We start from the raw sequence: 27,001 nt of genomic DNA, 5'->3' as shown, positions 1-27,001 counted from the left end.
AATATGTTGAGATTAAAAACACTGGAATCAGTTGTAAATTATTACTGCCATATGTATTTTTTACAGCTTCACACACACAACATCAGAACTGTTAAATTAAAAACAAACGAAAAAAACTCAGCATATTTCCAAACAAAAACTCTCCCAATTTCCCATTACACCCACCTACACACAGAACCACCAGGGGTCAACCAAAAAACAAAGTGGCTTTCTTATTAATAAAGAGAAAAAGAAGAAAGAAACAATAGAATCCTAAGAGAAAAATGCCAAAGCAAAACTCCCACATAGAAATCCACGTTATCATTGCCTCCGATACATCTTTTCACTTACACATTTGTAAGAAAAATATAAATATGTTTCTGCACTAGTCCACATCCTATATGACATTTTTCACATTCAGGAGCTTTTCCTGTCTCTGCCCCCCAAGTCGTGAAAATAAGACTCTACAGGTGTCTCCCAGGTCCAGGGAATGAGGACAGGGGACAGAGAATATGACCTTTGTGTTTTCAGTGGTAGCTTTGTTTCGCATTGACTGTGTGAAACTTTTCTCGAATGTGTGTTTTCCTGCAGAAGTCTGGTGGTTCTGGATGTGGTTTATCTAATTTATGAGTGAGGTGTTGAGATTCTGTACCATTGTCTCACACGTATTAGTGACATTAGTGGGTGTATTTACCTACACTACATGCCTGCATTTCACTGTATCCTTATGAAAAAAGCCACAGAGGTGCACAAATGTAATGACATTGTGAATTATACATAACATCCTACAAGAACATCATCAGCACAAACCTGCAGGGACACTGCAATCTGCAAAGCAATATTACATTTTGTTACAGCGTCTTTCTTTAAGCCAATATTTTGTCATAAGCAGACAGTTTGAGCTGATTTGTGATGCTGAGATAGTTTCACTGATATGATGCCAGCTTTAGAGGCACTCAGCTGAAGGTTAAACAAGCAGACTTCTCTTCGCTCCAGTGAGCAGCCTCATTCTGCGGGAAGTGTGAAAAAGGCTTGTGTTGCTTAAAAGACATCACCAAGCCGTATATGTGAAGTGACATATTCCTCTTTTAATGATCTAATTTATAAAGATCACTCTCGGAAGAAATGACAAAGCGGACACGTCGGTATAAATCAGTGTGTTTATTTTAGTGTCTTAATAATTTAAGAGTGATGAACAGTGGGTCTGGTGCTCCTCTGGTGGACAGCGTGCGGTGCTGCACCACCATGACCTTTCAGTTATCTGCTGTAGTGATCTAAAGCCTGCTTTGCTCTTTGTCTTTGGACACACAGATAAACTACAGATTACAACAATCCTTGTCTGCCTCTGCTGCCCTGTTCGATCCATCCACTGGGAGGCGTCAGTCTAAGGCACGCGTAGCTTAATGAGTAGAGGCATCACTCTCGAGTGGCCTCGTGGACAGAAATTAGCAGCTCTCGTCAGTCTTACGTCGGTCTCTATGGAGATCACAGCTCCTACAAGCTTAATGCATGATCAGCAAAAACTACGGTTGACTAAGTTTAAGATTCATATACTCACTTTGAATCTAGGCAACACAGATCACAGACAGCTGTGCTCTGAAGCTAGTTACTCTCTCATTATCCAGTCTGTGTACCAGTCCCATAGGCATGACAGAGATTAATCTGTTACAGCTCTGTGGAAGTTGCTTGCTATGAGATGAGGCTGAAACGGTAAGTGTCCCTGTCCTGGTCCTGTTGCTGATTTGAATTAAGGTGCTGTAGACCCCCCGTGTTTCTCTTTGTAGACTCGCAGAATGGCCTCACACACAAACTGGAACTGACACTGAAACACACAACATACAAAGCGTTATTAGTTATTACTGTTTTTAAAGGAAATCAGTCTATATTTTACCAACAATCAACCGATCCTACAACACGTATTGTTTGTGTGGCCCAAGCTGGATGTATCAGATTGCTCTGTGTAATAGATCTCCACTGTTGTCGGAAAACTATTAAAAACACATAAATGAGACATATTGTTGTGCAGGGTGATATGCTCCTTCACCACCACGGACATGAATACTGTAGACTATCCTAAGTGAGTGCCACACCTACCATCCCGCCACAGACCGATACACATTTGGTGTGTTAGTGAGCGTTACTGATGAAAACAGTCGCCCAAAAATGCACTTTGTACTAACTGCGGTATCCAGCTGGTTTAGTAAATTACCAAGCATTTTACACAAGACTAAGAATACTTTAGTGTGTTAGCATGCAAAGTTTTGCTGAGGGGACCAAGTTTATCTGAATATCTGAAGATTTAATTTATACAGTCAAAGCATCATGGGATTTGTTGACGATAAGAAAAATGTAGAATAACGCCAGTCTTCTCTACCTGTGCATGTTTCTATGTTTCCATTGCTGAGACACAAACATATGAGGGGAAACCTGCACATCAGCACAAAAACATCAGAGAGAAGAAGCCTAAGGGACCGGATCTCCTTTCAAAATAAGGGTGATAGTGGTAGCAGCAGTGCCCTAGAAGCAGGCATGTGACTGGAGGGCTGCCATATTCCCAGCACTACCTCCTATCAAAGCAATGAGTAAGACTTTACTCTCCCTCGACAGCTACCACGGAGGTGCAACAGAGCACGGCTTCCAACCTGCTCTGGCTCATCATTCATCAGTATAATACTGTGGCAGTCAGGTTCCTGTGAATTAATGAAGGTTACAGATGACAGGACTCTACAGATGTCAAAATCTGTGACACCGGCCTTTAAAAAGTAATTCTGGGCACAGTGACTTTCACAGCAAGTTTCCTCTCCCCTCACTTGCATGATATTTTCAGAAAAACTTTGAGCATGCAACTCATTTCTAATCTCCCAGAAGCTCTCTATTAAACCACATTCCTAAAATTTCTAACCAGTCACAGTGTGCCTAATGAAATATAAAAACCTACGTGTTATTTATTTTTTAAATTCATACACACATTTGAACAGCCTGTAGGATGTAACTGCAGCTACAACATAGAACATATAATGTTCTCTGTGGTCAAATAGGTTTCTCCACCTGACGCCCTGAGGCAAACACGATGACTCATAATGTTTTAGACGACATGTAGACAGACAAATCAGCTGGCCCTTGCAATAATTAAAAGATATATAGATATTTAGAAAATACACAGTGGAAATGGGGGACAGCTACGAAATCTGTCAAGCTACAGGTTGTTATGATATAAAGAATTTAGTAAAGGAAAGAATGATCACTGAGGCAAAAAGCATAAATCCTTTTTTCTGTTTCTTTGTACCGTGGTCTGAACCATCATGGCTCGCTGATCTCTCAGTGTTTTGACAATGTCCAGCGGGAACACTGGCCGACCCTCTTCCAACAGAGTCAGCGCCGTCTCCATGGTGATCAGAACACCTGTCCGTCCAATCCCAGCACTGAAAACGTAATTCAAAACAAACATAGCATTCAGTGTATAGCACAGGCACGTATAGTACATGATGGCAGTGTTCAATTAGAATATAACCTGGGTGTGAGAGCATGTGTGTGTGTGTGTTACCTGCAGTGTACCATTAGTGGCTCTTCGCCTCTTCTTCTCTCCCTGACCGAGCTGATGAACAGCAGGAAGTCTGAGGGGTCATCGGGTACACCATGGTCTGGCCATGCAACATACTGCAGGTGTGTGACTGCACGTTCCTCACCCCGCTAAGAACACACACACACACACATACACATACATTCAGTCCAAAAACACAGAAATGACAAAAAGAGACAGATAATGAGAGATAATAAAAGTATTGCATGACAACTCTTCAATTAACTTTTGGGAAACATATCACCCACATGAGACGAACACTGCAGAACTACAGACTCAAACACAGAAATTATTTCGTATGAGAGAAAACAAAAACCACAGAGGGTGTAGTGGAAAAACAGAGCAGGTGAGGAGAACAAAACAAGCACGTGACCAGTAGGTGACAGTGAGATTAGGAAGTGAAGAGGGAAACAGAGAGATGAAAACAGAAAAACAGGTGGGATGGAGAGATGATAGAGGAAAACGCCAGAGCTGGAAAAAAAAAAAAAGGTGAAGGCGGGGAGGGGAACGGCTGAGTTTAGAGTTTATAATGGGCATGTGGCCTGTGACTCCATGCAGGGATTAACTCGCTCCGCCAGAGGAACAGATGGGCCCACACAGCAGTATCTGTGTATGCATGTGTGTGCATTCATACTTCATGCCTCCTTGAACATCATCTATTTATTTACCTGCTCACTATCAACATTTATGTGGAAAACAACTCTTTTAATCTGATTATCTACCATAAGAAGTGTTTTAGACTGAGTCAGATAAACTTCTCAGAAAGACCTGCCCAGCGCTCAACACGCTGGCCTGCCCACCCACACCTACACACAGGCGTGCCACAAAAATGGGTTAATACACACTAATGCCCACGCCCACCCACGCATATATACAGACCGAGCCACTTGCACGGAAGTGACTGTATGCTGGCTGCAGTTTATTTGCTTCGTGTGGTGAGCTCTGTTATGTGACATATGGCATAAACATGGTACATGCCACTGCAAACATACAAACACAAAAGATCTATGTTGTGTGACCGTGGTCAAGCTTTGCTCGTGTTTCATGTGGATATGAAATGTGTTCACTGTTTTCTTGATTGATCGATCGATCGTTTGGCCTATAATCAGAAAACACTCATCACAATGTCCCAAGGTGAGTTTTGTTTTGTCTGACCAAAAGTCCAGAGCTCAAAAATATTGAATTCACTTTAACATTAACACAAGGAAAATCATCTACTTTTCACATTTGACAAACTTAAACGAGAATGTTTAGATTTTGTATTTAATTAGTCAACTGTAAAAATAGTCGTTGACTAATTAATCAACTAATTGGTGCAGCTCCGTTTGCTACTGTACCTGCGTGTGTGTCAGAGTGAACTGTCGCGTCACATACGCCAGGTTACACTCCTCTGAGTGACACTTCACCCGCATGTGCCCATAATCCTTCACTTCCGGGGGATGTGGCCAGTACTGGTGGCACTTGGTCTGCAAAGTGTATGACATCAGCGACACATTACATTACTTCTCACATGATTCACCGGTCAGGACGTAATTTGTTACTGCTGCTTCATCAGCTGTGGCTGCTCTCATGAAATCAAACTCATATTCAGCAGCATGGCGTGTTCCACTTTGCAGTCTGAGGAACAAAGGCAATTCATCAGGCGGACGATGTGAACTGATTGTCAATGTGTGTGTGTGTGTGTGTGTGATCCTCAAGTAGAGAGAAACTCGGGGCACTTGACGAATATCAGGAAAATGATCAATTAATGAGAGCATCTGGTTACCAAGCAACAGGCAAGCGGAGACAGAGACATCTTCATTCAACAAGACCTTGATATCTTGCTGCCTCTGCTTCTGTGTGGATGTGACTTCACCCTCGAATTATTTATCATTGGCATCCCACTCACTCATTACATTTAGCTATTCTGTGCACGGTGAAACCCTATAATTACTCACAGCTGCGCTAATTGATTACTTTTGTGTGCAAACATTACCACCAAACCTTTTCATGAATCAAATAAAATGTAAAACAGCATGGAATAATCTGCTGCCGCGGGTAATCACTGCGCTAATGCATGGCTGATACTGAGTTGTGTAATTTCGAGTGTTTCCCTTGCTGTTTACTCGTTTCCATTCCTATGTGTGTGTGTGTGTGTGTGGCTGTTTACAATATGGAAGTATGAAAGTGTAGAAGTATGTATACCCGTCCCCTCTCTGTCAGAGTTGTAAGCATGATGATGGTGTGTGTCTGCTGCTCCCAAACAGTCTGCCAAAAGTGCATGCAGGTCTGTGGCAATGGACCCTGAGCCGCAACATAACGTAAACATACACCAGACACCGGAGGCGCCACCTGAGAGACAGACAAATAAATACACACAAATACACACACACAACACACACACACAGAGGATGAATTTACATTAAATGCCAGACAGGGACAAGACACACAAGTTCATATTACTGATGCTCACCGTGATGTGGCTGGCATTGATGTAGTCTTCCTGGCCCTGAAGCACCACTCTGGTAGAGTCATCTGAAAAGAGAGCAGGACAGCAACGTGTGGGGGTCATAACAGAGCCGTCCACGCACCGCAGGCTCAGCCAATTAAATTTCATGAGGTGCTATAGCGGTGAGGTCCAAATCAATATTAGAAAGTTAGCCCAGAGCCGGGGGTGGAGGGTATTTAAGATTGGGAGTCAGGGTGGTAGAGAAGAGGCGAACGGGCAGCGACCTACAGACAGTCAGAATAAACAGCACTTACAAGGCAAAACATCCTTGTATCGATTCTTGTCCATGTTTTCTGGGAGCCGAGCACAGTCGAGTGACAAACCGGGCTTCCTCCTGTGTAAATTCTAGAAATTACAAGCATGCAAACACACACACACACACACACACACGCGCATAAACACACACAGGAACATACACAAACAGAATCTACAAATTCCAGACCAGTCACGGCATCTTTGTTTTCAACAGAAGATTAGGGCCAACATCTGTCACACAAACAGCACTTAAAATGCTCATTATGATCCCCCCAAATAACTGAGTGGGACCTACTAAATCCAGCTTAAAGTAAAGACGCCCATATGGGTATTTTGGTTCCATTGTCAAACACCTGACCACTGTTCAGCTCCCACCTGCATTTTAAATACCTCAAAATGAAAACAGAGCGTGCCGGACTGTATTCCTCTCTCCAGCTGTCTCATCGATTCCTCCAGTGTCGTGACCCGCTCCGACTGGCCAGGTGACGGCACTTTGTCTCCCTGCGATTGGCCAGTGAGCGTGAGGGCGGGAGGTAACTGCAGCAGGGGTGCCGTCCGGCCAGGACCTGGAATACAAGGATAGTTCAAGGCTGTCGTTAATATTCATAGAAACATGAGAGACAGGGTGCACAGTTGGATCACGCGCTGTTTCAGCACTTTTCTCTCTTGGTTACACACTCACCTTTACGTCTAATGAGCAGGGCCAGTTCTCTGGAGTGCGACTCTCTGCTGGCTCGTATGAACATGACAACCTGGTCATGTGTGTGTTCAGAAATGTCTCGACCGTTGATGAGGACCACCAGGTCTCCCTCCAGGAGTTTGGGCTCACATCGACCTGCCTACAATCAACGCACGGTCATTTAAAACCTGACATACACACCTCTGTATCTCACCTCTGTATATGTCAGCTGATAAATAACAAGAAATCACAGAACAGAAATGACAAACTACATAGTAGGACATTTAGAGACAGTGTCTCAATAATGCAGTTCGTCCAGAAATAACTGACAAGTTGATTTTTCAACAGTAAAATGTTGTACTTAGTATGTATCTTGGTCACATTCAAAGCAACAACAAGTTTAAGAAATCTGTATCAAGATTTTTATCCTCCCAAATATCAATATCAGTATCGGGTTCAAAAATATATACTGTACTAACAGTTATCTTCATTATCAATTGATCTGTCTTAATTAATTGACTAATCCTTCAGTTAAAAGAAAAAAACAAAGTCTGGAAATCTAGAAATAGTGAAAAATTCCACGGTTTTCCTGAAGCCAAAAGTTACAGCTTCAAATTGTTTGATTGGTGAGACCAACGCCCAAAGATCTGAAGTTGAAGCATCAAATACTCACATTTAAGATGTTGAAACCGGAGGAATAAAAAAAAAGAAATCAAGAGAGTCACCCATTATATTTGAGCATCTAATCAATTCATCAGCTAATCGTTGCAGCTCTTCTCAGTTTAGGACATTTGGCTAAATATCTTTGCATCAGCCCATACTCTGCTTACATTTCATCATAGTTATTTCGACACAGCCAAGACCAGACACCAGAACGACAAAACAAAAACACATCTGAGTCCCTTCTTACCGGAGAGTCTGGTTTAACGTGGGATATGGCCAGAGGCATCTTCTGATCCACCCCACCCTAGGGAAGAGTTAGGAAATTGCATGGAGACAGAGTTGAGTACTGACAACACAAACATAATGTGTATAAATAAATAATTTTTTAATAAAAAAACAACGTTAAACTTTCCCTTGTGTGATGTAGCTAAGAGAGAGACCCACTTTAACGTTGAAGCCGAACTTGCCCTCGCTGTCGGGGGCAATACGTATTAGCATCAAGTCACCGTCACTGAGAGCACCCTGCATAGACACAAGTCCTCTGAATTAACACCTGCATCCACATACATGAATGGATACCCAGGAACACACTCATTTAGAGCTGATGATAAGATCACAGACCTTGTCGTAGTGCTGTAAGCCTTCCTCCTCTCCTATACTGTCATCAGTCTGGAACAGAGCCTCAGCTGGCGCTCGGTTATAAGTGCCAGAAAGGCTGAAAGAGATGAAATATTTTGTTTTTTTTTCTGATTTATAGCTTTAATACGTGACTTTCATGTATGTGATTATAGTATATTTCTGAATATTCACATCTTTTAATCATTTTATAGCCATGTTTTACAAAAATGCAAATCACAAAACTAAAGATAATTGGCTAAATCGAAGTAAATGTGGCGGCAACAGTTGTCATATCACTTGTATAGACAGTCACCAGCTAAAACTTTCACCTCTTACATTTCGGTGAGACATTAATACAGTAATCTAATCACAGCTTTTTCAACTCAAACACTAATACTAAGCAATTTCAACATAAAAATGATTAAACTCTCTACTAATGTGTCCTCCCACCAAAGTCTGCTGACTTGAGAGAGAGATCGAGAGTTTTGGCTGTGAAGTAGAAATACTCAGTTTCTGTTGTAACTGATACTAACTGATGTGGTGAAGTGTCCCCCTCGCTGTCCTTGCTGCTGCTCACAGACGCCCTGTAAGTGTAGAAGACATCCTCTCCCTCCGACATGTCTTTCAGATCATTGGTCAGCTCCACCGAGGATGGACGGGGTTTACGGATGCCGTGACGAACTCGAGGACTTCGCCTGCCAGAGAGGCAACACAACAGTTGTCAAGGTTTCCGCTGACTCACCAAGATAAACCAGTAGGGATAATGAGGCCTAAGAATTTATTCACATTTACATTACATTTTTCTTAATGGTTCCCATCCATATATGGAAATAATCATCATAAATTAACAAATGTCATCAAGAATGACCAGGATAAGGATAAGCAAAAATTTGTTCCAGATGTTTGTTTGCTAAAATCCTACATAAAAATATTTCATAACTAATGTCACTGCTTGTGGAAGATTAGAAAAAACATTTAAGATCTAACAATAATAAGAATAAGATTTCTTTTAAATACCTTAGAAAGAAAACTAAAATTACCAATTCCCTGGTTTTACTCAGAACCAGGTGAGGATAAGATTTTGTGAAATGACTGTATACGATCTGACTCCAAGAGAGGGAAAATGATGATTGATTCATTTCTGAGAACAGCTGCAGCCTTTTAGCCTTTTACAGCTTCATAGTTTGGTTTTAAAGCTGCAGGTCATACCAGTTTGGGGTGGTTGGGGGCGATCGGGAGGGCAGACTCTTGGTCTCGAGATGCTCTGATGAAATCGACCTCCGCAGGACCGGGTTCCACACCATCCCTCCTACCACCTTCTGGTACACTGGACCACTGTGATTTAAGAGGGGAAAGACAGAAAATGTGCAAAAGTTCAGTATTTATGACAAGAATGTGTGAAGACAAAAGTACAGGTGGAGGTTCACCTCTCGGTTTTACTGTTGCCGAGGCCCAGGTGCTGTGTTATCAGCTTTGTGTAAGACTGAACTGCGCTGTTGTTCCATTTGGGGCTCCTGGTGGTCCGGTTAGAGCAGAAGAAGGAGTGATGATCCACACAGGACCTCCACAGGTTCTTACAGCTTTTGGGGCAGGGCAGAATCAGAGACACCTCACAGTCCTGGGTCTCCCCCTACAACATACAGACATTAGATTCTTTCCAATGCATCGTGAGCCCCCAGCCCCAGCGTGTGTGTTTCGTTCACTTGGTGTGGAGATAATGCAGAGAGTAATTTCCCCAGGAGGGATCAATTAAGTAATTAAAATATAAAAAAATATTTATAACTTGTCACATATAGAATTTTGTTTGAAGAATGAAAGCGCTGTGCATAAATCCCCAGGTCCCACAAAGAAAACAGACACACAACTCACTATAAAAAAAGTGAGTATAGCAATTAAAAGCAAGCATTTGTCCTTAGCAGATCTTTAACTACTCACGTGTTTACGTTTCAGATGTATAAGAAAACGTTTCCTCTTAAACGAAATCTTGATTATATTCCCCCTGCATCAGGAGAATACAATTAGATAGAGCCTCAGAAAATACAAGAACTGGCCGTCTAATTAGCAGCTTCATCACTCACCAGGGGAAGAAACTGGAGCAAATCATATTACAGAATACTGCAACACCACTTGAGGCCAAACCCACCATCAGAGAGGCATTGTTGATGTCCTGAGATGAGGGAATGGCAAAAAGTGTCATAGATGAATCGAAAGATGAATCGAGAGGATGCAGAGGAAATTAAAATAAAGCACTATATAGAATATGAACAACGCTACCATGGCAGCATGCAGCTCCACTCCATACAACTCAAGCGTTCGTGCTGTGTTGAGGAAACACAACTCGGCCTCGCTCTGCTTCAGCCCCCTGGGAACACACACACACACACGTACACACAGGTCACGCGCAGCAACAGGAACCAACTGCACAACAAAGCGGCTGTTTTTCAGTGAGCAGCTCGATTCAATAAACTGAATTACTTGTGCTGTGGATGCAGATCCTCCACTTTACACAGAAAGTCCTCATCTTGTTCGGGGATAAAGTGGCACTTTGAGAGGTAGCCAGGGAGTCGGGACGGACAGTGATCCCCCATCTCCGCTACAGATGATGGAAAGAGACACTGAGCGGCCACAGGGAAAGACATAACCCGATCCACAACATACACACACACTGACATCTGGGGTGCCGTAAGATAGCTGCTGCTTATTGAGAGCGTCCTCAACAGGAGTAATTACTCACACGGTTATTATTAAGTCATTAATCATTCGTTTCTCTAGGAAGAGATGGGACTTACACTGCACAGCGTAAGAGGCCAACACTACAGCTGCACTCAGCGGGCATTGCAACCTGCAATCATACACCATGATTACATATTGTAACAGCTCAACACAAACTGTGCACAAGGGGGGCGGGCAGTTGTGTTTGGGCTTGTTTTTCTGTTGTGTCGTGTGTGTTACTAACCGTCCTTCTCTAATGTCACTCCTGATCTGGAGGAAGTACAGGTGTCTGCAGGGACAAGACAAGGGGAACTTTACCGTCCAACAAACCCGTATTGTGAATGTCATGCATAAATATCTTTAAAGTCATTTGGCATGTTGGTGTTTTAAGCCATGCTAGAAGCAGCACAGTTAAATTGATGATTCCCATGTGGATGACTTGCAAGCGTTCACGTCACTAAGGTCAAGTCGGATACACTGCTGCTTTCAGAAAAATCTGTGCTTCCCTGTTGCAATTACAACTTAGATGATGATGTGAGCGTTATATACAAGCCGGAAACTCGTAGTTAAAATATTACACAAAGGTGGCAGCCTCACAGAGCTGCTTGTCTAACTTTGATTTAGAGCTGCCACTATATCACAAAAACAGGAAAATTATTTATTCGGCTTAGGAGCGAGCCAAAACATTGATGGTGCCCTAAAAAATAAGACACCAACAAGTAAATCCTTCATTTTTATTCATAACCCCAACGAAAAGGACTTTTCTGTGTCATACAACTCTTCCAGATCAATACACAGTTATATGTGTCTGCTATAAAACAAGGATTCACACACACTCACCTTGTCTGTTCATGCTGCAGAGTGTTGGGATCAGAGATGAAGAATCGTACTCTGAAGTTCAGATAAAAGGGAGATACAAGACCTGCAGAGAAATGTCATCTTGTCAAACATGACATATATCTGTGGCTACAAGTTCACCTCAATCTTCTACTGCTCCTCTTCCTTCTTACACCTCCTCTGTAGTTATGTATTCAAATCAAATGCAAAATAGAAAATATGTAAAAAATGTATTTGACTAGAAAGGTAATTTTAAAGACAGTAAACACTCTGGAGTCAGATACCTTTTATCTGCTTCTTCAAGGGTTTCTCAGGCTCCAACCATCTCTGAGAGAAAGAAATTCATTAAGTATAATGGCTAACAGGGGCTAAAAAAAAAAGCATTAATGTAAGTATACCCTGTGGTTATCATTGTCTAAACAGCAATCAGTGAGTGCGATGCATTACAATCTCATCCCCAATGTGCAGCAGATGAACAGTGAGCTCACGGGAGAGTGTGTGTTGGCTGTGGTAGAGGCGATGGCTGTGCTGGATTCTCTGATCTGCAGACTGAAGAGCTGCCTCTCCTGCAGGCCCAGGTGGTCACATACTAGGTCCAAAAGAACCACACCTTCATCCTGCTTCTGAAAGATGGAAACAACAAACGACATTAGCACCAGCCAAAACTGCGGGTGACATTAAACAGTTGGTTATTTGTACATGTAATTATATCATGCCATATGTTGCAATAGTGCTTAATGTATAGATAGGGATATTTATTTAGCTTTTTTTCCCAAAAGACTATCGGCAGCACAACACCCTGTGATTTCACCATTCATCGTTTTATTAATCACTCTGAGGGATAACCCGCAGCTCATCTGCATTTTCCCCCCGATCTCCTCTCCACTTTCTGTTCCTGGAACAATATTCACGTCACAAGTAGACCGTGTTTACTGTAAATTGTGGCGAAGGCTGTGTTCTTGCGGCACTAAACACAAGAATTTTTTGACGTGTGGGGGCACAAAATCACGGTGAAGATCAGAAGAAAGTGGCCTTGTCGCCCTTTAAAAAAAAAATGTTCTTTTTCAGTGTAAATCCACAAAAAAAAACCCAAAAGAAAACAATGAAGCTTGTCTAAAGACACAGAGAAAGACAGACGCCCCGTAAAGAGAGTAATGATGAGTTTAATATTGTAATTTCTCCGCATGTTACAACCACGGCCCCCTCCCTGCTCTCCCACTGTTCACATAAAGATGCTGCACAGCTGAAAGAGCCTTACTGTGACCGTGTTTCTGCACGTGTGCTTATGCTCGTCGGGGCTACGTATAGCGTGATGGGCTGCTGATGTAAAAGGCTCCCGAGTGTGACAAGCTCTGTGAGCAGCTGGAGGTGAGCGTGTCCTTCGAAACCAAGGTCAAAGTGTTGAACGAGAGACGTGGATCAATGCAAACAGGAAAGAATAGTCTGTCACGCTCTGACATTACCATCATTAGCAGAGCACAGTGACAGATAGGAGCAACATATGATCTCCTCAGCGACAGACAGGAACTGTGTGTGTGTGTTTGTGTTTATGTGTGTTACGCACGCTGACTCTGAAGGTCTCGATAGTGCCGTCCAACAGCTGAACTAGGCAGAGGAGGTCCGGTTTTGGCATGTCTGTTACCACGGTAACTCTGCCTCCCTCTCAAGACAAACACCCTGCCCTCAGCTCGTCACTGAGAGGGGACCTGAAAGCACACACACGCACACACGCACACACACACACACACACACACACACACACACACACACACACACACACACACACACACACACACACACACAACCACAAAAACAGTGTCAGATGTTTCCAGACTGTTGTCTTCCAATGAAAGCACCTCCCTCAGGATGACATTGTGTGGTGAGTAATATATGTGCTGGATGGAGCATTGGGCTGCAGTGAGTAATGCGCCTTGAATGCGAAGGAGTGACTGTGTATGTGTGAGTGTGTGTGTGTGTTTGTGTAATTCCTTATTATTTGGCCTGGGTCTGAACATGTCCCTTCCCTCTCTCTGTGCTGCTCTCTCTCTCTGCATCTCTCCGCCTTTCGCAGGCAGCTGAATGATAAGAATGTTAAACATTTTCAGAGCTGAACACGCCCATTTACAGCACCACCACTGATCTCAGACCAGCCGCTGGAATGGCAACACACTAATCAAAATACACATATGCACAGCTAAAGCATTCATGCACGTATGCACTCAAAGCCAATAACGTAGCACGACTTTGGGAATATCTGTCTATGAGTTAGTGTGTGTTTGTTTGTGTGTGTTTATTTGTGTGTGTGTGTGTGTGAGAGCATCCGTATGCATCCAGGTGTCTGTACGTACATGTGTCCTGTGTTGATTTCCAGGTGAACGATTAATGGGTCCAGGCCAGCCTGCCTCACTGCTGCGTCTGAAAGGACACACAATGTTTGAGTTAATGTTTGAACACAGCCACACACTCTGAATACATTAAAACAAAGCAGGTCCCAGTTTGATGACTGGTTTTCCATAATAAGCCTCTCACAGGCAGGCCTCTGATGAATTAACAAGTAAATGTTACATTTAAAAGCAGATTCATCATGATGCACAGGCCATGACTCCACTGGGTGTTTTTACATCTTGCTAAACTGTTTTTAATATGCTGAGGTTTGCTCCCACTTCACAGTTATAGATCAGAAAATAAAGATACAGACTTTTTTTTATGATACTTATAACACATACTAGCACTTTTCTGCCATTGTCTAATCTGTACAAGTTAAAAGTCAACAATGTAAGATCTAAAAACACTCACTTAGGAAGGCAAAGCTCAAACCTAGAGCTTCGTCTCTACCGTTTCTCCAGAGGCGCTCATTTAATGAATAACCAGGGCCTATCTCTGCGCATTAGGCCCATATTTTTGCTCTGCGACAGCCGCAGCCTGTTGCTGTGATTTAGCTGTACTTTGAGCCACAGCGCGAACAAGGAACCTGTTGACAACCCTAAGTTTTCTACAGCTACACCCAAAAGGAGGAACACAACACGGGCAAACTTTTCCACCAACCACGGCGGTCCTCGTAACTACAACTTGGCAGAGTGACTGTTTCTGGGGAAGAGAAGGTTTAAAGGAGGGAAAAAAAAGAAGACGCGTCTACCTCAGTCGTCCCGCTTCAGAGACGGATCATAGACCTCAGACCGTCCGCTGTGGAGACCTCGGGACGGGGCGCGTCGGAAGGGCCAGGTAGAGTTAGGTAAATATCCGGGACAAGTTTCTCATCCCTGCCTGCGCCGCTGACTCCGCGCGGCCCCGCCCCTCCGCCGCGCGCGCTCCCAGTGGGGGGCGCGCTCTGGGCGGCGCGCAAACCAAAGGAGTACTAAGACACCGTACTTCGGTGAAAGTACTAATACCACACTATAAAAATACTCCATTACAAATAAAAGTCAAGCATCATTGAAAAAGTTAGTTAAGTAAAAGTATGTTAGGAGCATATGACCAGGAAAATGTAATTGTAAAGTATGTAAAGTATTAGAAATAAAAGTATTGATTGGAAAAATGGTCTGTGTGATTGTTACAGTGTTATATAATATATCCTTTTTATCATTATTAGCTATGCATTAACGTGTAAGCAGCATTTCTGTTACAGTTACCCAAAGTAAGCCATCTTTTGGAGAGGTTAGACAATGCAGATTAGTGTGATGAAAAATATTCAACCTGACCCAAACAGTTTATGAAAGTTAAAACATGTTCACCTGATATGATTCTAGTATCAAAAGCAGGGCTGCAACTAACCCTTATTTTCATCATTAAATAACCTGTTGATTACTTTTTCACTTGCTTGAGTCTATAACATGTCAGAAAATAGTGAAAAATACTCATCCATGTGGCTCTTTTTGTCCAACCAACAGTGCAAAAGACCCAAGGATAAGACAAATTGCTTCAGCTCTACCCAAAGAAAACTATTGAATGGAGACTTGACCCCATTTTCTTCCCTTGCATGACCCACTTCCAAGTTAAAAGAAGTTCATCCGCTTCAAATCAGGACAAGATGTACAGAAATGCTTGGAGGGTAATTGTTATTTGTCCTTTTTTGATACTGAACTGGTGTGGTGGGTTAAAGCTACTCACTGACAGTGGGCTGGTGGCAAGGTGCTGGTTTTGTCCATTTATATGAAGATAAAGATCCCCACAGAGAGAGGAGAAATAGAAAGGTCAGTCTTCATGAGCTCCTCTGGTTTGCTGTCACCATCTACAGGACAGATGAAGTACTGCAGCTGTCATGAGTGTGGATTCAGGACAGAAAATCTACTGTACATACTGTCTGTACATTACTGCATTAGAAAATGATTCGACACTGCTAATAACTCCTACAATGACCTTTTTACTGATCTGTAAGCATAAGTGTTTTTATGTTATAAAGCATTTTTTCTTTCTTAAATTATTTTCTGGAAGGAAAGATATTTCCAAATTACTGTATTACACAATAAAGCACAAGTAAACAGGCCCTTTAATTTGCAGAGTCAAGGTGAATTAGTTTCCAACAAATGCAAGTCGAGTCTGTTGCAACATAGAAGGAGAATAATAGAATTTAAGAAATTTAATGGCACAATCAGTATGTACACAGAGACAATAGCCCTGGTATTAAAACTGATGATGAAAACAGGATGAAACAGGATGAAAACGTGCCGTCACTTTCAGACTGACTGACTGTCTTTAATACAGATAGAAATATTGATCTAAGAGGCTCTAACATTAGAAATATTATTACAAAACATTAGAACATTTGTTTTCTTCTTTGCTTTGCTTTGATGAGTTCACCTTCAAATTTATCACATGAACTTATGGAGATGCTTCACATCTTGGTGTGAAAGAGGAAGAGACTATTGTCACTTAAAGTATATTTTTTAATAATACTTCTGTACTTTTACTTCAGTAGGATTTTAAATGCAGGAATTATATTCATATTCTACTTATGTACTTTTTATATTAATGTATAACTACTTTTACTGAGTACTTCCTCCACCACTGGCTGCTCTGCTGTTTGTATGGTGGCTTTAATGAATGCTGTTAGACTGTTGAGATGTGTGCTCTGCGTACAGCGTCACCTGTTACATGCGTGGAGAAGCAAAACCAGCCACGACCAGTTCACATGCCGTCAAGGCGATGGGACAAGAGCTTGCACTCTCAGGGCAGACCAGCAGCAGCCGGCTCACTTTGGGGTGACAGGGGCTCCAGTTCCCCCCCTCCTCTACCGCTACCACTGTAACAGGGAGGAACCTCCCCCTGTTGCTGTCCGGGGATCAGCTTTCTGCAACAGTAACCAAGACACCCTGTACTAACTCTGCCCTGAACCCGATGGCTCCAAATTTAGACATCATTGACACAGGAACAAACCTGACGTTATTTCAGTATCTGCACTTCACGTCCCATTTATCTGATTCACACCATCTTATTCTGATCTCACACCATATTCATCTGGCACTTTACTATAGCTCATTTCCAGTTTAAGACTATTCTTCCTTATAAACTTGTAAGCTTATTTTATCTCATGACAAAGCCCGTCCACTCCTTTAATCTCCCATATGTGTGTATTATCTAAAACTTTGATTTTCAACTGATGCAAAAGATAAGTTTTGTTCCCCTCCATTTCTCTCAGAGGAATTTGTTTACCACAAACTGTGCCAGACTCAAGATAGTTCCTCTTTCTATTTCCACTTATTATATAATCACATGTTGATGTCAATTTGTACTTATGTAATTCAGCCCCCAACTGAAAGATCTGGATTTTAAAATGTCAGAGAATGACTGGAGTGTATAAACTGCTGTGAGATGAAACAAAAAGCTACTATAGCTGTATGTGACATGCTGCAGGAGTTTGGTCATATTTCACAAGCTCAAAAGTGGGTCTGCAATGGTGTGGACAGGCTCTCAGGCGTGCAGCACCCACATGAGACAGCAAGACCGATACACAGAGTTGTCATACGCTGGAATGTTGTCATGAATTTGCACATGTAGTATAGTTTCCATGACCCATTAACTATCCTTAGTTCCAAGAGGAACATGCATGCTGCAATACACCTCTCATGAAAATGATACTGGCGCTCTATGTATGCTGGCGTGTGTATGAAATGCCCCCCAAAAGTGACATAAAACAGTCTGTGAATGTGCTCTCTGTTTAATTGCTGACATATTTTCTTTTTTTCTACATAGAGGACATATGGACTGATATATACACACAAACACACACATGCACACACACAAAAACTCAATACATGTCCTAATAGCAGTGTTGCCACCCACTCACAGACTTACTGGTGGTATGCAGTCCTCCCTCTAACCACCTGTGACTGGAATATGTAAGGAGAAACCCATGCCCGTAATAAATAGATCTACAGATACAGAAAGAAAGAAATAAAGACGGGTGTGTTACAAAGCCATGGAAAAAGTTCCCTTGACAAGAAAGCCAATTGGGTTACTTAGTCGGCCGCGGTCACAGGGCACTGCCAGCTCATGAGCACCCAGTTCCGTTTTTCACAAGGGAGCATGAGCTCACTATGCTGCCTTCACGTGCCAACAGTTCCTTTTCCTCAAGAACTGAAGTATTTTACAACTTGCCGGGCGTTCAGGGACCCCACTTTTCACCTTCCGACTCCTCTCTTTTGACTGACCATCTGACTCATTTTGCAGGCCTCTTACTGCCCCAATACAAATGTTGTTTTTCAAGTTGTCCTAAGTACAGCTGCTCACTGACTACACTTCAGTCACACCAAGGTCACAAGGTCACACAAGGTAGAGGTCTTGTGACTGTGCTAAAATAAATTCCACATCTGGCAGTGGTGCTTTTCATTACTCTGGTCCTGTCAAAAATCAACTTCACCTTTTATAAGGGGTTGTGAGCTGTAATTAATGGATTTATCCAGGGCTGATACATCATTTACTACTGCTTTATAGAGTCGTGGAAGATTGTAGAAAATCCTCCTCTAGTGTGACTTTCTGAAGGAGGGAGAGACCCGTTTAATGGACTGTTTGGCTGTTTGATTAGTTAATAGAGTCTGTGGTTGTCAAAATTAATAAGCACTTAATAAAGGGCTTTTGGTCACTTTTTGGTCACTCCTTTGAAGCCACAATAGGTCAAGGAGAAGTCTTTAAAACGTGAATGAAGACACTAAGTTCAGACACTAGACACTGGGTTCCATGTTCCACCTGATACATGTCAAACCTAAAAGGTATTCTCGTGAATGGATTATAACTGATCTATAAAACATTAGTAAATAATTTATTGACCATTAATTAAATCATTAAAAGCAGATTTTAAACCCTAGATAAATGATGCCTTATCTGAAAGTGGTATGTGTGAAATATAGCCATTTCCAAATTCCCATTAGGTGTTGATTCTGCTTCCTTGTTCTCCTCCTGGACGCAGCTCAGTAGGACGGTTGACTGTCCCAGATTCTGTCCCAGATGCTGACATGGAAAATTGAAGGATGTCGGGGTTGTAGTGAGAACCTGTCTTATACAGTCTATGGTGAGAACGCATGGTCGGTTGTGAGCGCACACAGACCCATGGGAACTTTTCCGAGGGTACTTAAACGCCTCATTGCCCGTACTCGGCGTGTTTTACGTCAACGGTCTTTAACTGAGCAGCAGGGCACGGACGGTGTGGGACAAGCAGGACGGTTCCGCTGCGGGACAGCCCGTCTTCTCTGTTAACGGCCAGTCCTCGTCGTTTTTAAATCTTCAGAAAAACGCTCGGTCAGTCAGTCTTCATCCAGATGACCGTGACTCAAGACCGGCCGATGACCTATGCCAAAATGAGAGGGCTTGTGTCGTTTTTCTCAGGTAAGGTTCAAATACCAGTATTTTTTTTTTATATACGTTGGGTAACCGTTAACTGTTAGCTAATGAATCATTCGCCATTGACAGATACAAAGAAAAGTAATGGTTTACTCCCAACAAGCCTGCTACAAGAGACAAAATGAGTTTAAAAGTATTTATCAAGGCTTACTGGTTTTGAAATAATTTTTAATAAAATCAAAACAAAGCCCGAAAGTTTGTTTCAGGAGTTACATAACTTCATTAAAGTGTGCTCATGCTGCTGACCTGCTGAGTGTATCCAGCTGTTCAGCTACTAACCCCCTGTGTGTCTTACAGCTCTGCTCAAGGGGAAGAAAGTTGGCTTCAGTGACTTCTTACACAAACTTGTCTCCAGTCAACAACTTTGCCAACAGTAAGCTAGAAAAAAATGTGTACAGCTTTTTACTTTGTGGTCAAGTTCATGAAAAACAAACAAACAAACAATAAAAACCTCAACATGTCCTGTATTTGACCTCTTGATTGAAGCTTGGACACCCAGAAAATCCTGCGGCGGCAGAGCAGGCTGAGAAAAGAGAAGAACGAGAAAAGAGCTGTGGTGAGCACAGAGAGGAGTTTTTTTTTTTTAAGACCGTGCTGAGCTGAGTGTTGACAGAGATGAAACTAAATCTGACCTCCTGACCGTCCCTGTCCCTCTGTGTCTTTTCTCTCCCCAGAGATCAGTGAACACAGAAACCTCTCAGTAAGTCATTTCCCACGTCTCTGACACCCAGAAATATTTCATGACACAAGCAAAATTCTGCTGTTTTGCTTCACATTACAGAGCAGCTCTCTGTCTCTGTAACAGTCTATTGGGTAACACCCTAAAAATAGTTATAAAGAGGATAGAATTTATCTCTACTGAATATAACATTGACTGTTTTGCTGTATGCAGTTAGTGTAAAAGTTGATAAATTATTTTTGACTTGATGATATGACCAGAAAGTGTGTCCCTGGGATGGTCCCCTAGGTGATCCTCTTACCTTCTGGGCTTGTGACCCCTCAACATATGTGATGGTTTCAGTTTTAGATGGTTTTACTTGAAATATTCTTCGAGCCTTAAAAGTGTTTGGTATTTCAATCACCTTTTGCCCCCCTAAACATAAATATAGGGGCCTTTTGGGGACTGGAAACCACTGCACGAAGTAGCCATATAGTTATGTGGACAAGAAAAATTCACTATGTATTTTTCTATATCATATTTCTGACCTTTGCAGCATTAACAGCCTTTGTATCACACTCTGAGTTTTCCCTATTGTTGTATTAAACAGGATGAAGCCATCAGACTTTGATTACCTTAAAGTTATTGGCAGAGGAAGCTTTGGAAAGGTAGGAATTTTTCTATCCTTGTAAATTTCTGTGTTTTTTCTTCTGACTTTGGTGCTGGGACATTGAATGTCCTATTTCAAACTTTTACAGGTGCTGCTCGCAAGGCATAGAAAACAAGGAGGCTACTATGCTGTGAAAGTGCTACAGAAACAGATGATTGTCAAAAGGAAAGAGGTAATCTATCTACCCATCTATCTATCTATCTATCTAATCTGTCTATCTGTCTATCTGCTCACTGTATCTGCTGTGTCTCTGCAGCAGAAGCACGTGATGGTTGAGAGGAGCGTACTGCTGAAAGGACTGCAACATCCATTCCTGGTGGGACTCCACTTCTCTTTCCAGACACCAAATATGCTCTACTTCGTCCTGGACTACGTTAATGGAGGGGAGGTATGTGCATGAAAATGACCTCTCTCTGTCATCTGTGTCATGGTTAAAACTTATAGGAATGACTGTAACGTTTGCCTACAGCCATTACTTTTATGAAAATGAATATTCAAGAAAGACTGTTATCTAACCACTCTCTCTGCAGTTCTGCTGTGAATTTCATTGTCTTTTATGAAATCAGTGTGTTTGACCAGTCATCCGTTTGTCCTCAGCTTTTCTACCACCTCCAGAGAGAGGGGTCATTTCCTGAACCCAGATCTGCTTTCTACGCTGCAGAGATGGCCATGGCGCTGGGCTACCTCCACTCTCTCGACATTGTTTACAGGTACATATACACACATTTACAAGAATATAGACAAGCCGCAGCAGCGACAGTCTTCCGTGTTTTCCTTGGCTCACGGCTTGCTCACTTTCTTTGCTCATGTTTGATTTAAACAGGCTCTGCATGTTTAATTTATTTATGCAGGGAAATCCCTATGAAATGTTCTCTGTGAGAGCACTGCTTAGAAAATGTCATCACAAAAATACCACCAGCCACCAATGTCCTCCAGCAGCACATTAAAAAATAAAGAGTAAAGAAAAAAAGCAAATGTGAAACAAGTGGAAACTGAAACAAAAACAACAGCAAGATCAGTTAATAGAAGTTCTTGCAGGAACTCATAGACTAAACCAAGTCTCTTGTCTTGTCTCATCTGTTTCTCTGCCAGAGACCTCAAACCAGAGAACATCCTGCTGGACAGTGGGGGTCATGTGATGCTGACTGACTTCGGGCTTTGTAAAGAAGGTGTGGCCATAGGTGGGATTATGCATACATTCTGTGGGACTCCTGAGTACCTCGCTCCAGAGGTTCTACAAGGCCATCCGTATAGTCCAGCAGTAGACTGGTGGGGGCTCGGCACTGTGCTTTTTGAGATGCTCTATGGACTGGTAAGTAAAGGTGAAATAATCTTTTTCCTTTTCATCATCTCACCATCCTCAGAATCTTCACCTTACTCCATTTCCCTTTTCCCCCTCTTAGCCTCCATTTTACAGCCGCAGCAAAGCAGAGATGTTTGAGAATATACTGCACGCTCCTCTGCAGCTGCGTGGTGGAGTGTCTCAGGCTGCACGCTCACTGTTAGAGGGCTTGCTGGAGAGGGATGTCTCCAAACGCTTAGGGGAGAGCAGTGACCTTGTAAGTACACACACAAAACAGAGAGGCAAACTGTGATGAACATAAACGCACATAACCACAGAGGACCTAATTTTTCTTGTGATTGCAGGTGGAGCTGCAGGAACATGCCTTCTTTGCCTCCACCAACTGGGATGACCTCCTGGCCAGGAGAGTGACACCCCCGTTCATCCCAAAAGTGGTACGAGTGACTCAGAAAATAAGCGGAGAGCATTATTTTTCTGTTTTTAATCAGTGCATAGTTTACCTGAGTGCATGTTCATTCCTCTCTTTGCTCCAGACTGGTCCCTGTGATGTCAGCCACATTGACCCTGAGTTCACGCAGCAACCTGTCCCTGCCTCCGTGAATGAGCGGTGTCAGGCAGGTGGGGCCAGCGAGGCCTTCCCAGGATTCTCCTTCATGAACCCAGCAGAGTACATGGCAGCACAGCTGGTTTCATAACAACACCAAATCCTCTGGGAGCATGTTTGTTCAAATATTTATTTTTTATGTCATAAATTATTAAATCTAAGTCTATTTTTAAACACTTGAGCAAAAAATCTTATCTTTCACTAAAGCTAAAAAACACAGTATGTTTCATTGGTTACACTTAACTAAATGTTATGTAAGTATATTTTTCTTACTGTTATTTTAAGCATTGGTATCAGTTCATAATGTGAAATAGGCTGGTCACTACTTCACAAGCCCTTGCTACCTTAATGTGTAAGGGGATGAAACAATAAACAATTTAATTCAAAGCAGTTTTATTGTTTAACACTTAACATTTATATCTTTAAAATATACAGCAAACATGTATTGCAGCATTCCCATTTACCTGTTACATTCACAGCTTACAAAGGTACTGAAAATACTGCACAGGCTGCCTTAAAGTCCTGCATAGTGACAGAGACATTGTGCATCACTAGCAAAATACAGAGAACATCTCCTTGTGGCATTTATATGAAAACAACAGGATGCCAGTCTATTGACAACTCGCAAACACAAATTGGATCCAGCTCTGACTTTATGTGTGATGGCGAGGAGGCTTTTCTTAGTGACAAACAGAAAAAATAAAAAGCCCATCACCGTGGAGAATCTAATGGGTGTCTCCAGGAAGAGAGCATCTGGTCTGATCCTTTCTACCCCACTTCACAAGACTGTTTACGAAACAGTCTATTCACAGAGTTTTCTCTCTTGTCAGTAGATGCTGAAGGAGGAGTAGCTCTGGTCACTCTGGCACGTGAAATAAGCTATCAGCTGACCATTGCAGATCATCAGAAACAAGCCGCTACCTATGGGACAACAAAAAGGTAGAGCATTAGAAAGACCGCCGCTCACAAAATTAGATGCAATTACTTACAAATAAAGGGCCAGTCACTGTTTGTTTTACCTAAAGCCAGCCACCACTGCCACACCATGGGAAATTCCAACATTACTGTAACGTGGAAACAAAACATGCAATTTCACAATGCATTCTATAATTTGTGTGAGTAACCTGGGTCAATACTTTGTTAGATTTCTGCTCACCAAGGCTGGTGATTATTACATGCAGAAGTGTGACAGTGAGGGCATAGTCCCACACCCGCCTCCTCACCACCGCAGCAAACAAAAGGCCACTGCAAAAGTAGGTGAGCTCCAAGGATAGGAGGTTCACTGATGGAGACCAATACAGCAAGAAAATACAGTATTAGTACAAAGTTCACACTCGCTGTTGATCATGTTGACCGCATAGAGTATGCTCACCCAAGTATTTGGAGTTAGATTCAGCAGGTTCGGTCTTAAAGTCAAATGGAATCAGTCCGTCAAAGTGGTCCAACCTAAATGAGGAGAAATGACTGTAATTGGTGCAGACCAGCAATTTAATGAAAGTGCAGTTAGTGTTAGGTGTAAGTGTATCTCAGCTCTTATATTATCTACATGGGATCAGTATAGCCCACAGGATGTGGAGAAGTAATGTAAACACTCATGAAAGAGGACTTTTATTTTGAGATAACTTAATCTCCCTTCGTTGTAAACACCACAGCTATTTTTCAGTGTTTTGGATCAAGTCAAACAGTGCCGCGAAGGCGTTGCTATAGACAGATTAACCTGGTAATGGGGCCCTGTGGCAAAAATAAACTGTTGGACTCCTATTGACCCCTGTTGCTGCTGCTCTGTGAGCACTGTGTATATATCTCATCATCTCCAAATACCCATAAACCGCAGACTACACACCATGTTTTGCCAATTCAGTAAAAAAAACAAACAAAAAAACAAAAACAAAACAGTACTACCAATTGTCTTTGAAAGGAACTGACATGTAAATATACATTTATCTGAAGGTTCCTGGAAATAACAGTGTAATTTGGTAATAATTATGATAAAAATGTGCACACTGTTCAATTGGTACACTTCCAATTCTTTGACTGAATTCCTACTGTTATTCTTATATTATTGCCTTTTTAATCTCAATACAAGTTATTAAACACAGATATTCACTGTCTCATAATGTTGCCTATGATTTCCTAAAATGTATACTTAATTACATATACTTTTCCAGGTAATTCTAATAAAATGAGTGGGAAATAATAGGACCTGTAAAAAAAAAGAATTACTTCTCATTTTAACAACTTTGCATGCTTTTGTTTAATCTATATAACAGTGCTTAATCTTCTCATCATGTAGTTAACATGAAAAATGTTTTGTTCAAATACCTCAAATACTTAAATACTTTACTACTTGGTCACATCTCACCAGTACATGGAAGCCAGTTTTTGTGGCAGTGTTTGAAAACATTATTATGATCCATTGTTGTCCATACCCTGATGATTATGTGATATTATTACTGGGGAGCTATAATTTGTATTTGCATGTGTACGCTGTGCGCATGCGTGTGAGGGATTCACACCTGAAGGCACCGAAGCACACACTCCCAATCATGTAGAAAAGAGAGTAAAATATGAGTAGACACAACAAGAGATTGAGGAGAACGGTCTGTGGAAACAGAGACAGAGAACAAGTCATTATTTTTACAATAAGATATCTAATCTGTCAAGTAGCAGGCAACAGGTAAAGCATTACCGAACACTATAACCTGGAGCTGTGTATGCAGTCCTACATATTATAGGCTATCAGGCAGCGGGGGGGAGGGATGTGCACTGTAGATATAAGCTGGCACATATCGACTCTTACCTGCTGCATACAGTTTGGATTATACTGAAAGACAAATTATGTGTCCGTATATTTTTCAGCCCTCAGACACAACACTAGCCTGTCATATCCTCTTCATCATTTTATCGCACATGATTTCCCTACAGACGGTCCCGACTGACAGACCGAGAGTCCACAGAGCCGTCTTGGTGCAGACGAAATCATGGCACTTCGTTTCGCCCTCTTACCTGCGAGTCGACCGCTTTGCCTTTGAATGCCATCTCATGGTTTGGACTTGATGTTAGAATAGAAAATAATCCAGGCTGCAGCACAGGCAGTGCGACCCCGTTAATCCCTCTGAAACTGGACTTCTCCTGCCATCTAGCGACAAACGCAGGGCACAAACCAGCGCCGCCGCTTTTGCAGCCGAGTCTGAACTCATTTCACCTCGTATCAGGGCGGCCTTTGTTGACTGAAATAACGAGTTTTCTTTACATCTACCTGTTAGCCAACAACCGAATACATAGTCGTGGTTACTATAGCAAATTTTGGCTTCAGGTATTATTTATTTCCGGGAGAAATAGGGCGAAAACGGCGAGATCTCTTGCCTATTATCACCGAAAAAAAACATAGACGCCCTATGTGGGAGGGATTGAACACTGCAGGTTAGCTGGAGATAATTTGGTTGAACATGAGTGTGTGGACCAGCAGCGACCCAAAAGATACTTAAAATTAACCAGACAAGGAATGAATAGCGTATAATAATTCCGTGACTGACTTTAAACGGTTTAGCTGTCACATCACAATTATAAACCACACATCAGAAAGCCCTGAAGTGCCATCAGAGGTGGCACCACAGCACACGGTGCAGAGGCTTCTTGGTGGATGAATTTCAGATAAATAAAAACCCTCCTGTCGTATTTTTTTTAGCATATTAGACGATTCAGTAATGTCAGATTAGAATAATCTGAATGTGTGTGTTTATCCTGTCCGACTTCATTTAACGTTACTGTTTCTTTTTTGTTTTTCTTTTATTTTTTTTTTTACACATTAGCCCACATAACTGTGGGTGTGTTAAAAGAGCCAAACCAGCCCAGACTCTTGTGCAGCGACGTGTTGGTTTTCAGGTGGTTTTAGTTGAAAATGTCACTTCGTGGTGATTTTACAGGCCTGGTTGTTTAATCCTACACTTAGCAGCGTTGTGTACTAACTGATTATCGCTCGTGCTTGGATGGTGCGCATATAAACCGGCCGTTAAGCGACCGTTGGTAGGTTATAAACCGGGGAGAAAACAGCCTGTTTGCCCATAGATGAACCGGCCGCTCCTGGACGTTAATGGGAGACACTGCGGTCCTTGCGCTCCG

The 27,001-nt window shown here is 42.2% G+C and overlaps 3 protein-coding genes across 5 annotated transcripts; 1 reads left to right on the top strand and 2 right to left on the bottom strand.

Moving 5' to 3' along the window:
* Positions 1 to 1,125: 1,125 nt before the first annotated feature.
* ptpn3 (protein tyrosine phosphatase non-receptor type 3) lies at positions 1,126 to 18,548 on the bottom strand. 3 transcript variants are annotated; one of them, XM_041043652.1, is made up of 27 exons: positions 14,948 to 15,104; positions 14,160 to 14,226; positions 13,376 to 13,517; positions 12,300 to 12,434; positions 12,096 to 12,138; positions 11,815 to 11,896; positions 11,219 to 11,263; positions 11,052 to 11,104; positions 10,738 to 10,855; positions 10,537 to 10,624; positions 10,341 to 10,429; positions 10,198 to 10,261; positions 9,690 to 9,892; positions 9,472 to 9,597; positions 8,796 to 8,957; positions 8,266 to 8,359; positions 8,089 to 8,166; positions 7,892 to 7,948; positions 6,985 to 7,141; positions 6,693 to 6,868; positions 6,302 to 6,392; positions 6,012 to 6,073; positions 5,744 to 5,890; positions 4,897 to 5,025; positions 3,524 to 3,669; positions 3,266 to 3,401; positions 1,126 to 1,801 (listed from the first exon to the last, which is right to left on the bottom strand). In XM_041043652.1, the coding sequence occupies exons 3-27, from the start codon at positions 13,442 to 13,444 to the stop codon at positions 1,727 to 1,729; spliced, it is 2,625 nt and encodes an 874-aa protein (XP_040899586.1). In that variant the 5' UTR covers positions 13,445 to 13,517; positions 14,160 to 14,226; positions 14,948 to 15,104; the 3' UTR covers positions 1,126 to 1,726. The 3 variants fall into 3 exon arrangements, with proteins under 3 accessions (XP_040899586.1, XP_040899587.1, XP_040899588.1); XM_041043653.1 differs by lacking the exon at positions 5,744 to 5,890; XM_041043654.1 differs by lacking the exons at positions 11,052 to 11,104; positions 11,219 to 11,263; positions 11,815 to 11,896; ... (3 more) ...; positions 14,160 to 14,226; positions 14,948 to 15,104 and adding exons at positions 18,459 to 18,465; positions 18,545 to 18,548 and having other exon boundaries at positions 10,738 to 10,877.
* Positions 18,549 to 19,416: 868 nt separating this feature from the next.
* Positions 19,417 to 24,739, top strand: sgk2b (serum/glucocorticoid regulated kinase 2b). Its single transcript, XM_041043655.1, has 12 exons — positions 19,417 to 19,629; positions 19,942 to 20,017; positions 20,131 to 20,200; positions 20,319 to 20,344; positions 20,913 to 20,970; positions 21,061 to 21,144; positions 21,229 to 21,360; positions 21,570 to 21,682; positions 22,065 to 22,284; positions 22,376 to 22,531; positions 22,620 to 22,709; positions 22,809 to 24,739. The coding sequence occupies exons 1-12, from the start codon at positions 19,563 to 19,565 to the stop codon at positions 22,968 to 22,970; spliced, it is 1,254 nt and encodes a 417-aa protein (XP_040899589.1). The 5' UTR covers positions 19,417 to 19,562; the 3' UTR covers positions 22,971 to 24,739.
* On the bottom strand, positions 23,706 to 25,921 carry LOC121185482 (transmembrane protein 244-like). Its single transcript, XM_041043656.1, has 6 exons — positions 25,886 to 25,921; positions 25,396 to 25,481; positions 24,252 to 24,325; positions 24,036 to 24,161; positions 23,899 to 23,943; positions 23,706 to 23,800 (listed from the first exon to the last, which is right to left on the bottom strand). The coding sequence occupies exons 1-6, from the start codon at positions 25,916 to 25,918 to the stop codon at positions 23,706 to 23,708; spliced, it is 459 nt and encodes a 152-aa protein (XP_040899590.1). The 5' UTR covers positions 25,919 to 25,921.
* Positions 25,922 to 27,001: the final 1,080 nt, after the last annotated feature.

Source organism: Toxotes jaculatrix, chromosome 8 (assembly GCF_017976425.1).
Source record: "Toxotes jaculatrix isolate fToxJac2 chromosome 8, fToxJac2.pri, whole genome shotgun sequence".
NCBI lineage: Eukaryota > Metazoa > Chordata > Actinopteri > Toxotidae > Toxotes > Toxotes jaculatrix.
The sequence above is the reverse complement of the archived record's forward strand: the minus strand, read 5'-3'. Positions and strand labels throughout refer to the sequence as shown.

Coding starts and splice junctions, on each gene's coding strand:
- sgk2b (XM_041043655.1), top strand. CDS start 19,563: ATGACCGTGACTCAAGACCGGCCGATGACCTATGCCAAAATGAGAGGG. Junction 19,630..19,941: donor GCTTGTGTCGTTTTTCTCAG/GTAAGGTTCAAA, acceptor TGTGTCTTACAG/CTCTGCTCAAGGGGAAGAAA. Junction 20,018..20,130: donor AGTCAACAACTTTGCCAACA/GTAAGCTAGAAA, acceptor TCTTGATTGAAG/CTTGGACACCCAGAAAATCC.
- LOC121185482 (XM_041043656.1), bottom strand. CDS start 25,918: ATGGCATTCAAAGGCAAAGCGGTCGACTCGCAG. Junction 23,944..24,035: donor TGTAATAATCACCAGCCTTG/GTGAGCAGAAAT, acceptor TCCACGTTACAG/TAATGTTGGAATTTCCCATG. Junction 23,801..23,898: donor GCAGTGGTGGCTGGCTTTAG/GTAAAACAAACA, acceptor GTTGTCCCATAG/GTAGCGGCTTGTTTCTGATG.
- ptpn3 (XM_041043652.1), bottom strand. CDS start 13,444: ATGCCAAAACCGGACCTCCTCTGCCTAGTTCAGCTGTTGGACGGCACT. Junction 12,435..13,375: donor TCGAGACCTTCAGAGTCAGC/GTGCGTAACACA, acceptor TCCATCTTTCAG/AAGCAGGATGAAGGTGTGGT. Junction 3,670..4,896: donor TCACTCTGACACACACGCAG/GTACAGTAGCAA, acceptor GTGTGTTCTTAG/CGGGGTGAGGAACGTGCAGT.